This window comes from Octopus sinensis, linkage group LG1 (assembly GCF_006345805.1).
Source record: "Octopus sinensis linkage group LG1, ASM634580v1, whole genome shotgun sequence".
Lineage (NCBI taxonomy): Eukaryota > Metazoa > Mollusca > Cephalopoda > Octopoda > Octopodidae > Octopus > Octopus sinensis.
Window position 1 is genome coordinate 43,356,564 of NC_042997.1, and position 15,402 is coordinate 43,371,965.

General features: G+C 36.0%; 1 protein-coding gene across 3 annotated transcripts in view; it reads left to right on the forward strand.

The window, feature by feature from the left end:
• The window catches only part of LOC115211603 (sterol O-acyltransferase 1), a 72,290-nt gene extending 58,200 nt beyond the window's left edge, over positions 1 to 14,090 (forward strand). For all 3 annotated transcript variants that reach the window (XM_029780186.2, XM_029780195.2, XM_029780205.2), the window contains 5 exons: positions 2,765 to 2,841; positions 3,861 to 3,959; positions 5,917 to 6,052; positions 10,218 to 10,360; positions 11,182 to 14,090. In XM_029780186.2, coding sequence (XP_029636046.1) covers positions 2,765 to 2,841; positions 3,861 to 3,959; positions 5,917 to 6,052; positions 10,218 to 10,360; positions 11,182 to 11,256 — 530 coding nt within the window. In that variant the 3' untranslated portion in view covers positions 11,257 to 14,090. The remainder of the gene's footprint in view (positions 1 to 2,764; positions 2,842 to 3,860; positions 3,960 to 5,916; positions 6,053 to 10,217; positions 10,361 to 11,181) is intronic.
• Positions 14,091 to 15,402: the final 1,312 nt, after the last annotated feature.

Below are 15,402 nucleotides of genomic sequence, written 5' to 3' on the forward strand. Positions count from 1 at the left end.
AGGCATGGGCTCTAGAGACCCTGGGACGGTGGACAGTAGCTTCGTGTACCTGAAAAGAAAGCTCGCATTTGGCAGAATTCATGTGCAAAAAAATGAAGTAGTAAAGTAGCCTTCAGTACAACCTGCATAACGCTAGCCTTTCATATTTTGCACTGTATGAACATTACCTTACATAGGTCGAGACTAGGGGTAGGGAGGGGTAGGGATGGTGAGAGAACATTGCAGTCTTCATGGGAAGCAACCCCGGAATGGCAGAGAATAGGAACTTCCGGCATGCGTGGTGGGGTTGGGAGGGCGGGTGCACCGTGTCTGAGTAAAGAGGTTCTGTTAATCGTATGAGCTAGCAAATGGGTTTGTATGAATCGGGAACAACACTAAACTAAAAATTTGAAAAATCAGAGTGGCTATGACCTGTAGACAAGTCCTAAACGAAAAAAAATGTTTGAGCTAGACAGGGTAATGAGGGAATACTGAAAGAATGAGGGACAATACAATGAGATGGAAATTGAAGAATAGAGAAAGAATAAGAATAAGTGCAAGAAAGAAGGTAGTCGTAGCGAGGTTGGACGATTCACTTAACTTTTAGCCATTCATGATCTGTGCGTATTCTTTAGATATTTTGAAGCGAGTGGGGTTAACGATAAATGCGATCGCTCTTTTATATATGGCTATGATGGTTTTGGGAAGGGGGGGGCATAGAGAACCATGGCGATGATGGTTATGGGAAGGGGGGACATAGAGAGAGAGATAGGGTTAGTTAGAGAGAGAGGTCAAGGGACACGTGACAATAAGCGTGTGAGGAATTTGACTGGGGACGGCATATATATATATATATTATATATATATAATATATATCATACATATATATATATATATATATAAGCGTGTGAGGGAATTTGACTGGGGATGGCATATATATATATATTATATATATATATATAATAATGATAGATCACTAGCCACTACACATTCCTTATTTTCTCACCTTGTTTCTTTCTGTGGAAGAGCGTAGGCTCGAAATGTTAAAGACTTTTTCACTTCCTGAGTGTTATACTAATACATCTGTCTATATCACCTGTCTTCGTCTTTTGTTTTTTTGTGAATTCTCCACTATATATATATATATATACACACATTTTGCATCTTATTTTCTTAAAACAGGGAGACACGCATTCAATATTGTAGTCCTTGATATATTAAAAATAAAACAAAACAGGATGGTAACAGCTGGAATACTTTTGATGCTAAAAGTTTGTTCAATCATAGACTGAGACTGAACAGTACCAGTTTGGCTTATTGTGAATTTAGAAAGAATAATTAATTTTTAAAAATCACATGACCTGAATATTAATGTTTGTGTGTCTGTGTATATCTTCTTACATGATAAAACGCAAAGTGTGCCCTGTCGGCCATGCTGTTGGCAAAGAAGAGTAAAAACAACATATGGAGTGGGGGTGGGTAGCAGTGAGAGATGCTACAGCAGGAGGATAACATTTAAAGGCTTTGCTCCAAAAACATTTGGGAAAGAAGATTGGGAAACAATAAATGGAGTGGCAGAGAGTCATCATCATCATCATTGTTTAACATCCGTTTTCCGCGCTAGCACGAGTTGGACGGTTCGACCGGGGTCTGGGAAGCCAGGGGCTGCACCAGGCTCCAGTCTGATCTGACAGTGTTTCTACAGCTGGATGCCCTTCCTAATGCCAACCACTCCGCGAGTGTAGTGGGTGCTTTTTACGTGCCACCTGCACAGGTGCCAGGGGGATCCGGCATCGGCCACGATCGGTTGGAGCTTTTAACGTGCCACCGGCATGGAAGCCAGCCAAGGCGGCGAGAGTCGAAAACAGCATAGCTGCAAGTGAACTGTAGGGATCTCTGAATTCACCAATATTTTAATGAAATGAAATTTTTATCACAAATTATATTTATCAATTTCACGCATGCACACACACACACACACAAACAAGCATATATGTTACATACAATAAAATGATCTAAAAAATGTAAGCAAACGTGCACACATATTTGTACACTCACACATGCATAGATGTACATACGTAGGTATGTGCATGTATATATATATATATATATATATATATATATATATATATATATATATATATACATACATATAGGCAGCGAGAGCTGACAGAAACGTTAGCACGCCGGGCGAAACGTTCTGAGTTCAAATTCCGCCGGGTTCGACTGTGCCTTTCATCCTTTCGGGGTCAATAAATAAAGTACCAGTTTCACACTGGGGTCGATGTAATCGACTTAATCCCTTTGTTTGTCCCCTCTTTGTTTAGCCCCTTGTGAGCAATAAAGAAATATATATATATATATATATAATACAAAATAAGAAATGGAGAAATATATCTAAATCATTCATCAACTATCAGATAATACTGACTCATTTATACCTGCAATATATGGCTAATATAGGTTAAATGAGACATACTTATCTGCATGGCCGAAACAGCTGTCAGTTATAATGTATATGTATTTTTATATCTTTTTATATTTATTTAGTTATATCTCATTATAATGATTGTAATTATTGTACTGTACTAATGTCTAATCTTAATGCTCTTGTGTAGTGTTTTAATATATTTAGAGAGAGGGCGGGTGGAATATATCTATAAAATATGTATATTGGTATTCTATGTATAATCCTGTACTATTTATTATAAAGAAAAATGCAATTTTAAATGTCCTACTGTTAATTTTGAAAGATTTAATTTTCTTTTTATCTGGTGACTTTCAGGTTTCTTTGCCATACTTCACTCATGGTTGAATGCATTTGCTGAAATGTTAAGATTTGGTGACCGTCTTTTCTATAAAGTAGGGAAATTTTGTTTGTTTATTTTATTTTCTGTGCTTTTTCTAACATTGTACTTTTTAAGCTATTAAAATGACATTATTGCTTAACTATTTCATGTTTCAATAGAATACCATTTTATATTACCCAGATCTGTAGCTCAAAGAAAGGAAAACTAAGTGCCTCATATAGACTTATCATTTCTATGCTTACTTCAAAGTCTGATACAGAAGTTTATCTTCCTTTCAAAAAAAAAACAGAGCTAATAAATGATTTTTATCTTTTACTTGTTTCAGTCGTTAGGCTGCGGCCATGCTGGGGCACTGCTTTGAAGAATCTTAGTTCAACAAATTGACCCCAGTACTTTATTTTTTATGAAGCCTGGTACTTATCCTATCAGTCTCTTTTGCTGACCTGCTAGGTTATGGGGATGTGGACACACCAACACTAGTTTTCAAGCAGTGGTGGGGGACAAATGCACACACACACACACACACAGCAGGTTTCTGTCTACCAAATCCACTTACAAGGCTTTGGTCAACCTGAGACTATAGTAGAAGACACTTGCCCAAGGTGCCACATAGTGGGACTGAACCTGGAACCATGTGGTTGGGAAGCAAACTACTTACCACACAGCCATGCCAGCTGAAATTCACATGCTAAAAAAATACATAAAATCCAAAGCAGAGTCATTATTAGGTGCTTTTAAACGTGTCTCCTGTGTTGTTTTGTTGTTCTATTTCATATAAAACGGTTGACTTTTCTATTTAAAATATTGTAAATCTAGAAGCAAAATTGGCCGGTTATTTTTAAAAAGACTCTAGATATTTGTTTCAGTATACATAAATTGCTAACAAAATTTGATTTTGTAAAATGATATTGAGACATTTGCTCTCATTTCATGACCCAGCACTCATCGTTACGGCAACCACATAAATTAAGAAATATGTAAAAATGTTTAACCACAATTAATAAATTGTTTGCTTATCTATATCTGAATACTTTCAGTCATTTTCATGTTGGTTTATATGATTAATTGTAGGATTGGTGGAACTCAACAACTTTTTCCAATTACTACCGCACATGGAATGTTGTCGTCCATGATTGGCTGTACACTTACATATACAAAGATGTTTACACGGTTGGTCAACTTTATATTTTAATATATTTTTGTTTATGAAAGAATTGTTTTTTGAAAAGTAATTTAAATATATTACCAAAGTTTTTCCTGTTCTATGTTCAAACTGGCCAGGGCTTACATCTCATGCCTACCCTGCAATGTCATTCTAAAAATAAACAATCACACCATAAAAATCTTGAAGCTATGAGACAATGTGTGATTAATTCAAAACAATGGATAAATAAGCATTACATTTCATTGAGTAAACTGGTTGCAAAAGTGTTAAATATCATTTTACATGTATTCTATTTCTTCCGGTTTTATGTTTATAGTTTTATTTATAATTTGAGTTTGTTAGTTTCAGCCTTACTTTTCTTGTACATTCTTTATGTTGACAGAGAAAAATATACTATACAGTTGAGCTTTAAAATCTTTCAGATCTTGCTTTAGATTGTAAGATACATTATTTTTTGATTTGATATGATAAATAAATGAGACTTCAAACTTGAAATCTTCAAAGCCACAGTCGAACCAATTCTACTATATGGCTCAGAAACCTGGACGTTATCAAAGAAGCTTGAGAGGCGGTTGGATGGAACCTACACTCGCCTCCTTATGAGACCTCAAAATCTCTCGTGGAAGCGCCATCCAACCAAAATGCAAATATATGGGAAACTACCACCTGTGTCATCTCTTGTGAAAGGTAGGAGAGTCCAGTTTGCTGGACATTGTTGTAGAGCTGAAAAAGAAGTAATTTCTACTCTTCTCCTCTGGAAGCCATCTACTCGCAATACCAGAGGGCGCACACTCTCCTACCCTGATGTAATCTCCAGGGATACAAGCATCCAGCAACAGGACCTCCGTAATGCCATGATGGACCGTGAAGTCTGGCGTAGCATAGTAAATTCCATTGTCTCAACCACGGTCGAACAATGATGATGATGATGAAATGAAACCAATATAGTCTTGTTGATGATGTTACTATACAAGTCATTTCCCTGGGTATATCTGTCAATGGAACACCTCAATTTTTTCCTTTTACTAATATTTCCACCTGTCTCTGCCTAGGTTTTGTTTATGCATTCAATTTATGCAGTCTGATGTGCAATTGAATATTGGTGTTACCTTCATTCAAGTGTTTCATTGGATTTGTTATTCTTGGTGGTGCCAGTCTCCTCCCCAAGATATGGGTGCCATTGATTTTGAGGAACTCATCTGCCCATGACAGGTTTTGTTTTTAAATCCTGTTTGCTAGGTAACTTAGTAAAGGGTTGGTTTAGTCATCCATTTAACTGTGAGCTGGGTTACATGGTTGATTGTCAGTAGCAGGTTCATCAGACTGATGGAATTAGTCCTTATGTAACTTAATGTTGCCATTTAATTTTTTATGTTTTCTCACTAATTCACTATGTTGAATAAAACAAAGTGTAATTTGGTTGCATGGTATCTTCAACCATTTGAGAACTTATATTGCTAACAAAGTAACGTGTATTCAGTACATTTTGCAAATTAATCTATATTCTATTGCATTCAGTTTCAGAACAACTAGCAGTTTCTGTGCCAGCTAAAGGCTAATGCAAAATTTTGAGTTATATAAATTTGGAACAATAACCAATCTTAAAAAGAAAACAATATGTGAGTGTGTGTGTGTGTGTATTTGTGCATGTATATTCAGTATGGGCAAATAGTTAAGGTGTTTGTTTCACAGCCATGAGGTTGCATCAGGTGGATTGCACCTTGTAATTCCAAGGGGACAGCCTTGTCTACACCCTGAGTTATGCTGATTCTGCTTTGACCAACTACACATTAATTCAGGAGCAAGTAATTTAGTTGATTCAACTACTATAATCCTCGTTATCAAACAACAGAGATCTACCCTCAATATATATTATTGAATTTAAATTCTACTATTGTAATTTTGCTTTGTAACTTGAAGTATGATTAAAAGAAAAGTTTTCTCTCAACATTATATTTCCAGATTCTTGGTTACAAAATGAGAAATGTTGGCTTAACCAGTGTGTTCCTAATATCAGCTGTTTTCCATGAGTATGTTCTAGTGGTATCTTTTGGCTTTTTTTATCCGGTGTTGTTTGTCATGTTTGCTGGAGCTGGATGTAAGTAGATTTCATTCCTTATTATTTTTCATTTATAATCATGATTTTCTTTTAAATCCAGTTTTTAATTTAACTTTGTAGGATCAATAGAAAAAATAGGTGGCACAGGGCAAGAGAAATGGCTTTCAAAAGCCATCTGAGATCTTGCAAGAGTAACTGGATTAGTGTCCTCAAACAGTTGTAAGTCAACAGCTGACAGGAAAAACATTCTAAAGGGCTTACATTCTGTTGGAAGAAGGACTGGAGGCAACAGGCAGTGGTTGGTGGACAATATTTTAGTGTGTGTGTGTCTGTGTGTGTACCATCCCAGATGCAAGAGTAGCAGATTGTATGTGGATGACTTTTGAGTGCAGAAGAATGAAAGATAGTACCATCTGTGTAGAGGTGGCCATGGTCAGGAGTGACAATAAATAAGTTATTAATGTAATGCCAGCGCCGCCTTGGCTGGCTTCCGTGCCGGTGGCACATTAAAAGCACCAGCCGATCGTGGCCGATGCCAGAGCCCCCCTGGCACCTGTGCAGGTGGCACGTAAAAAAGCACCCACTACACTCGCGGAGTGGTTGGCGTTAGGAAGGGCATCCAGCTGTAGAAACACTGCCAGATCAGACTGGAGCCTGGTGCAGCCCCTGGCTTCCCAGACCCCAGTTGAACCGTCCAACCCGTGCTGGCGCAGAAAACGGATGTTAAACGATGATGATGAGGAGGAGAAAGAATATTGGGGGTAAAACTGATTCTTGAGGTGTGCAAGAGTTGATAGTGTGGGTTAAAGAGAGGTCCATTGACACACTCTATGATAATAGAATCTGACAGAAAGCCACCAATGCTGAAGGTGAAAGATGAAAGAAGCCTATGTGTGGGTAGTTTTACTTGGAGATTCATATGCATAATAAAGTCAACACGTTTCCCTTCTGGAACTAGCATAGAGATCATTTGTGATAATGGATTTGCGTCAGTAACTGCATGGGGTAAATGTAACTTTTTAAGCAATGTAATAAGTTTACAGTATCTCTATATTATTGAATCCCATTGCAGAATGTAATGGAGAATGTGTAGTCTTGTTATTAATGTTGAAAATAGGGGATCCTTATGATTGAAAAGAGAGGAAATTGTGTCATTAGCATAGATGTCTATACTATAATGGAGAAAGCTGCTTATTAATTAGGTATGTAACAATTACTAAAAGTACTTAAAGAAAGCAATATTAAAAGCTTGACCATCTTGAAATATTTTTTATAAATTCATGTTCTAAGAAATTACTTATAATTTTGATTTCTCAAGTTTATTGAATATTTTTTTTAACTCCAAATTCTTGCAAACTCCATATTCATTGCATTCACTGCGGAGTAGATTTTAATGTTTAATAATAAATGCTGTTAATTCGTTGCAGGCAACATTTTAACATTGTTGTTTGCAACAGTCTTTCCTTCTTGCTCGCCTCTATTTTCATTAATGATAATTTAATAATAGCTGTATAACTTTGATACAAGACACAATTTCAAGAATATAATCAGTTTCCGGAGTTTGTTAAATGAATATTTTTGATAAAATGAAAATTTTTTAATTTACTGGTAATATTTTTAAGTGATTTTATGTTGAATGAATGCATGCTATTACACTAAATAGCTGTATAACTTTGATACGAGGCACAATTTTCAGAATATTATCAGTTTCCGGAGTTTGTTAAATTAATATTTTTGTTAAGATGAAATTTCTTTAATATACTGGTATTTTTTTTTTTTTTTAAATGAAGTGATTCTGTTGGTATGGCTACTTGGAACGCTATAAGCCTTACAGTAATACTATGTGATCACTGATATAGCTAGCATGCTAAACAAGATAGTTTTTAATGAGCTTTAATTTATATATAATATGTGACTGAAAAAGAAAATTTTGCGGCAAAGGCATAATTACAGAGAGAAAAACGGACAACTGAATCAGATGAAATCAGGGCAAAGTGACTGAAACAGATGTCTGAATATGCACGGTGATGTAGACATGATTCTGTTTCTGCCACACATGACCAAACCGGTTAGGGTACCTTGAGAGGAGAATATTCTACTTGAAAATAATGGTGTCAGATCACAAATTGTTGGTGTAGCACTAAAGAGATCTTTTCTTTGCGATCATGTGGAAGTAGAGTTGATAACCAATCTAAGACTTCTTACAGAAGGTCATTCTGATGAACGAGTTTGCTAATTACCTTCTTGATGTAGGAAATGGTAACATTTCTGTTAAACAAAGCCTAGGTGAATTCAAAACCAAACTACCCAATGACCCTTGCTTTGAAAGTGGTACTCTTTCAGATCTCTGTGATTTTGTATCTGCTGACCTCAAAAATAACTTCACAAACCCTGTGTGGCTTTTAAATAGAACCATCATTACTCTAACAAATGAAGCAGCACAATTTGTGAATGATTTTCTGTTGACCAGGATCCCTGGTGAGCTAAAAAATATACAGAAGCTCAGTTGATAATGAAACTCTGTACACAACTGAGTTCATCAACAAACTTACACCATCAGGGTTTCCACCACACATTCTCAAACTGAAGAAAAGAAAAATGCTGCATAATGCTTCTGAGAAATTTAGATGCTACTAATGGACATTGCAATGGCACACACTACATCATTGTCAGTTTATATGATCATGGTATTGAGGCTGAGGTTGCTTCTGGTTCTTATGCAAGATCAGCTCTGCTAATCCCAAGAATACCACATGTGTCTCAAGAAATGCAATTCACATTTACATGCAAACAATTTCCTGTCAAGCCAGCTTTTGCCTCGACATGCAACAAGGCACCAGGACAGACATTTGAACAAATTGGAATATATCTTCCGACACAATTCTTCTCACATGGTCAGCTGTATGTTGCATTATCTAGAGTTCGAAAGAAGGCTAATGTAAAAATACTGGCAGAAAGAAATGGAAACAATATGATTACTGACAATTGTGTCTACAAGGAGACACTACTTTAAAGCAAAATATGCTTTTTAGCAAGTTTCAGTAAATAGAATTAACACATATGTAAAGTAAAATATATTTGTGTGGAATTAAATTGTTTTGGCATATTTCAACACATGTCGAATGAATGATGTTAGATAATTTTAAATTTGGGTATATTTGAAAAAGTAAGGAAATGTCATTCCCATGTGTTCTCACAGCACCAGACTTTTGTGTGTGTGTGTGTGAGTCCAACCATCCATCTATCTATCTGTGTACACCTGTCTAAGTTCTACCAGTTATTAATGATAAATTTATATAACAGATTCATCATCATCATCATCATCGTTTAACGTCCGCTTTCCATGCTAGCATGGGTTGGACGGTTCAACTGGGGTCTGGGAAGCCCGAAGGCTGCACCAGGCCAGTCAGATCTGGCGGTGTTTCTACAGCTGGATGCCCTTCCTAATGCCAACCACTCCGTGAGTGTAGTGGGTGCTTTTTATGTGCCACCAACACAGGTGCCAGACGAGGCTGGTGAACGGCCATGCTCGGATGGTGTTTTTTACGTGCCACCGGCACGGAGGCCAGGCAAGGCTGGCGCGGCCACGATTGGATGGTGTTTGTTATGTGCCACCGGCACGGAGTCCAGGCAAGGCTGGCACAGCCACGATCGGATGGTGTTTGTTACGTGCCACCAGCATGGAGGCCAGGCAAGGCTGGCACGGCCACGATCGGATGGTGTTTGTTATGTGCCACCAGCATGGAGGCCAGTCGATGCTGTAAAAAAGAGAGATTATGACTGATAAAACAACGAAAGCAATATTTACTAAGCAAGTGAGCACTATTATACAAAGAAATAATTAGACATAAAATATCATGAAAATTATTAGAGTTGGAATCAAATGTGAAAATATTATCAAGTGGCTTGCAGAAAACCAGCCTCTGGGTGGTCTCTCTGCGAGTGCATATAATTGAAAGATATAGGCAATTTGTAGATCTGTAATTAATGAGTCAAATTCTGGAAGATCCTCTGAATTGAGTTAAATTTAGACAGAGATAAAATGAGATTAAATGGTTTGCTGAAAGGGAAAGTCTTCATTGGTAATGCCTAAAATTCTATTACTATCAGTTACTTTGGTAAATGTGTTATCCCATTGCCTATACTAAACTTTGGTTTATTTAGTTTAAATCAAATTCATTCTGTTTTTTTTTTTTTTTTGCAGTTGGTTTCGTATTCCTAACAGATAAAGGTGTCTCCCGTAGTTGGAATGTGTTTATGTGGGTCGCTCTGTTCATTGGCAATGGTCTCCTTATGTGTCTCTATAGCTTGGAATGGTATGCTCGTCAGAACTGTCCTGCAACTACCGTGAGTATTAATATTGCTTTTTCACTTGAACTACTCAGTACTAGAGTATTGAAAAATACTTGAAGTTTATGGCTAGGGGAATGTAATTATCATTTTCATTATCGTGTTTGTTTGTAAAGATTGGCAGAATTATTGGAATACCAAGCTATTACCGAGATGTACTCGCATAGCAAGTAATTTGATCTGAGATCGTGTGCTGAAATGAAAACAATTGCAGCGTGGAAGGTGTTTGTAAGCCATTTAAGAAACACACAAAAGCCGTTCAATTCACTTCAACATTTAAGTTTAATTTGTCAAAATATTTTCGTCGCTAAAATCCGCGACCTGTTCACTGACAAAAACCTGTGCTTCGCGGATTTTAGCGACGAAAATATTTTGACAAATTAAACTTAAATGTTGAAGTGAATCGAACGGCTTTTGTGTGTTTCTTAAATGGCTTACAAACACCTTCCAAGCTATTACCTTTTGCTATTTATTCTGTCTTTTAACTTTCTGCTTTCCATCCATTTGGAGTTGATGAAATAAGCAGTGGTTAAACAGCAGGCTCAATTTAATAAATTAACTCCTCATCCCAAATTTCAAGCCTTGTAACTGTTAGAAGTCATTATTAAGTTTTGGATTTTTTTTCCCCCCATTTTTGCAATAAACAGTTTTATTGAAATAGCAAGATAACAAATGTTATCAGTTGTACCAAAAAGAGGAAACTTATGAAATGATTTTGATTTTGATTTTTCCAGTTTCAGCTAATGAGCTGTGGCCATGCTGGGGCACCGCCATTTAAATGTTAACTTTCATTCAAAATTTTTCTCTGAATATTTCAGAATGACTTTTTTGACTACCTCATCCCTCGTTCATGGACATGTGATTTTTCTGGAATCCCGCTTGAATCAGATTAACGAGAGATAAAACTACAGACTTGAATTTCATCTTTTCTGAACATGATTACTCTTCAAAAAAAAAAAAAAGGAAAATATTTTTGTTAAAAATTAGACTTTGAGGTCTAAATACTAACTGTTAACTCTTGAGATGTTATGGTAATCTTCAGTACTTGTTAATTTCTTGTTAGTTGACTTGAGTGGAATCTAATAATTAATGACTTACCATTCCATGAGAGAATTCAAATCAGTTTACCAAAATTTTGTTTTACAGAATCAGATTTTTTTAGACTCAAGTTTTGTTCAATTCTTATTTTTAATTCTTCAAGATTATCAAAATTTTATAATAAAAAAAAAGGGACTTAGGGATTGGATTTTTGGTTGCTGGATATAATTTTGATATTTCTGAAACCATACTTCTATCATTATCAGTTGCCTACTAATTTCATCAGTTTGGTTAATTTATTGGTTTTAAGTTGGAAATGTAAAGAGTTAGGTAATATAGTTATTACACACAACTCTTTATGAATAAATTTGAAACATTTCTAAAATAAAATTAAGTCCTATTTATTTTACAAATTGTTTTGATAATCTTTCCTAATTTAATCCCAGATATATTTGATGTCACTTAACTGTTTCTACAAGGCAACTATAGATTACTTGTATTGAAGAAACACTCATATCTTGTATCTTCTAACACTGAGTGACATTTATTTTCCATATATAGTAAAAACTTCTAACTCTAAAATGATCCTTACAGGGGCTTCCAAAAGAATAAAACATTGTAAATACATACTGTAAATACTTAATCTCTACCATAATATTTGTAAGACAGGGATGATTTTTACTTGAGAATAATTTAGAGAAGTTCTGTACGTTTTGATGTACAAACAAGAGCAAAAGTATTCAATCCATTTAGATTTCATTTATTCATTCAAAACAGGGATTCCTTCTATCATTATGATGGGTTTCTTGTTTGTCTGCATTCCTTTTGGGGCATACAAATGAGGAAACTCAGAGTAGTGATATAATGAATCATCAGCTTTGTGTGTGTGTGTGTGTGAAAATGATAATCATTAACCACTCCCATTTTGTAATTGAATAATTAACATTAAAAAATACATCTAGTCATAGTGTAAGTTGGTTGCTGGTTTTACAACACAATCCAAACCTATGCTAATATGGGACATTATGTGTGTGAAATAAAGATACTACTTTTGGTTGAGGATTTTGAATTTCAAAATAGATCTTTAGTGGAATTATTTATGCATAAATTTTAGGTAATTACATTTAGTGTTAATTAGGTTTTTCATTACAGAATGTTTCCCTTTTTGTATTTTTCTTTCAGTTATTTTAATTTCAACTGTTGACATTCCCTGTTAATGTTGCACATTATTCCATGAAGTTGTTATAATGTATAACCAAACCTTTTTGGCTGTTTATTCTTTTCATTGACATTTTGGTTTTAAGGAGCATTAATGAAAATTAATTTTAATATCATATTGTGGACACTCTATAACATAATATCTTACTTATTTGCATAACCAAGAGGGATTTCGGTTCCTATAGACATACACTAAAAAGACCTGCATTAGCAAATAAGCTGGAGACGCAAGGAGATGACAAAGCTAACAAAGGGGTCACTTGGCAGAGAAGAGAATGGCTGAAAAGACAATGAGAGGTTGAATTTAAAGGAAGTTAATAACAACATTCTTGCCTTCCACACAAAGATATTAGTGATGTGTATGAAGTGAATGAATTGTAATTAGGAATCAAAACTACAATGCAAACAAACACTTCTTGCTAAGAAATTTCTACTGCTACACCGGTTACCATAATTATGTGTTACTGTGTGTGTGTGTGCATGCTCTCATGGTGAAAATTAATGACCCCCCACTCTTCTAAAGAAGCAAAATCTCAAATTTAACTGAATTATAATCAACCATCCAACAACATAATCCACATTGTAATTTTGTTGCTAAGGAAACAAGTGATAGAACAAATCATAAATCTGTGATACTAAATGTTCACTATGCATACAGAATGTGTTGAGAAATTTGAAAATGCCATAAAAATCTTTAGCTTTAAGATTATTAAGGGTATTAAGTACTTGAGCAAATAGGAGATGAAGAGGATCATTTTAAATGTCCTGAATGTAATAAAGATTATTTCTAGCCACTCAAATTGACCTTCAGCCAACCCAACATGTAACTCTAAGGGATCTCCTAGCATTGGCACATCTGGATTCCACATACCACATCATTGCAATACACTGAGTCATCCTTTGCTTGATGATGTTTGTAACCTTAGCAACTGGAAATTCAATTAATGATCTACAGTTAATGTTGAAGATATTTTCTTTGTTCATTGTTTTTCCTTTACTGTTTCCGGTTCATGATTTTCTTTGAAATAATTTTGGCATATACGTGTTTGTGTGTGTTTATGTATTATATGTTTGTATGTATGTATTACATATATGTGTGCATGTGTATATAAATATATATATGACACATGCATACATAGTGTAGGTAGTTAGGATATGTCCCAGCTTTTCACTTTGCTGTTTTGTTTATATATATATATATATGTGTATTTATATATATATATATATATATATATATTATACACACACACACACACACACAAATGTATATTGTGTCTATAATGTGCATATGTAGGTAAACATTGTATTATGTAACTCCATGCTCAGTATTTTGTTGACTTTGTTTACCTCTAAAACTGTGTTTCATAAAATGGAGTTACTATGTTTATTGTTGCCTGACTGTAAACTGGGTTTGTGTCAAACGTGAGTAACATTGGTTTCATGTATTTGTTTATAAAACATTACCAAAGATCTTTCTTTCCTTTTATTTTTGTTGCAAACTAGTCAAATTATTTTGTAATATATTACACATCATAAATCTTTGTAATAAACCTGTATAACTGCACTGGTTGTGTTGTTACTATGTAGCTCTAATCAGCTGTAAAAAAAAAAAGGGTAAAGACCCCCTTCGGTCATGAATGACCATGGGATTGCACCTAGAAAGTTACCCTCCTAGACACAAGTCCGGGCGAGGTTGTTTATGGAGGACCAGCAGTCGCCCATGCATACCGGCCTCCCCTCTCCACGCCACCAGTGTTATCCAAGGGAAAGACAAAGGTCGATACAGCTTGGCACCAGAGACGTCGCAACTCATTTCTACAGCTGAGTGAACTGGAGCAACGTGAAATAAAGTGCCTTGCTCAAGAACACAACACGCAGTCCGGTCCGGGATTTGAGCTCACAACCTCACGATCGTAAGCTCGACGCTCTAACCACTGAGCCATGCACCTTCAGCTGTATCTCGATGATATAGACACCAGGCAAAGCATCTTATGACATGAGTGTAAGATTAAAGGGATTTGTCGATACACTCCACCCGTCTCTGCTGCTGTTACTTGACACAGGATGGGCTTTGCCTGCCACTGCTGTCATCCTGAACACCACATCCTATAAGGTGTACTTCAAAGATGTAGAGGATGAAGACCATTCAACTACATTTGTTATTGGCAGAGTTTCATAACATGAAATTGAAAACCTACCAAAACTATGGAACACAAAGGTTTGTTACCTGTGAGTCACCAATGTAAGTTGGGAAAAGCAAACTCGATGAATATTAATGGAATTTGTAGTTTTGTGGTACCAGTGCCGGTGGCACATACGAAAACCATCCGAACGTGGCCGTAGCCAGTACTGCATTGACTGGCCTCCGTGCTGGTGGCACGTAACAAACACCATCCGATCGTGGCCGTTTGCCAGCCTCGTCTGGCACCTGTGTTGGTGGCACATAAAAAACCACCCACTACACTCACGGAGTGGTTGGCGTTGGGAAGGGCATCCAGCTGTAGAAACACTGCCAGATCTGACTGGCCTGGTGCAGCCTTCGGGCTTCCCAGACCCCAGTTGAACCGTCCAACCCATGCTAGCATGGAAAGCAGACGTTACATGTAACATGTTTGAGTTGTAACATAATGTGTGCAGTTAGCATTTTTTTTTAAAGACAGTTCGTAGAAAGAAGCCCTTTCCAGTGGTTTCTTAAAGAGGCATGAATAAAGAATATTCAGAAGTTTATAAAACAAAAACATTGAAATTTATTCAGTAGTGTAATGAGTGCTAGCAAGTAGTAA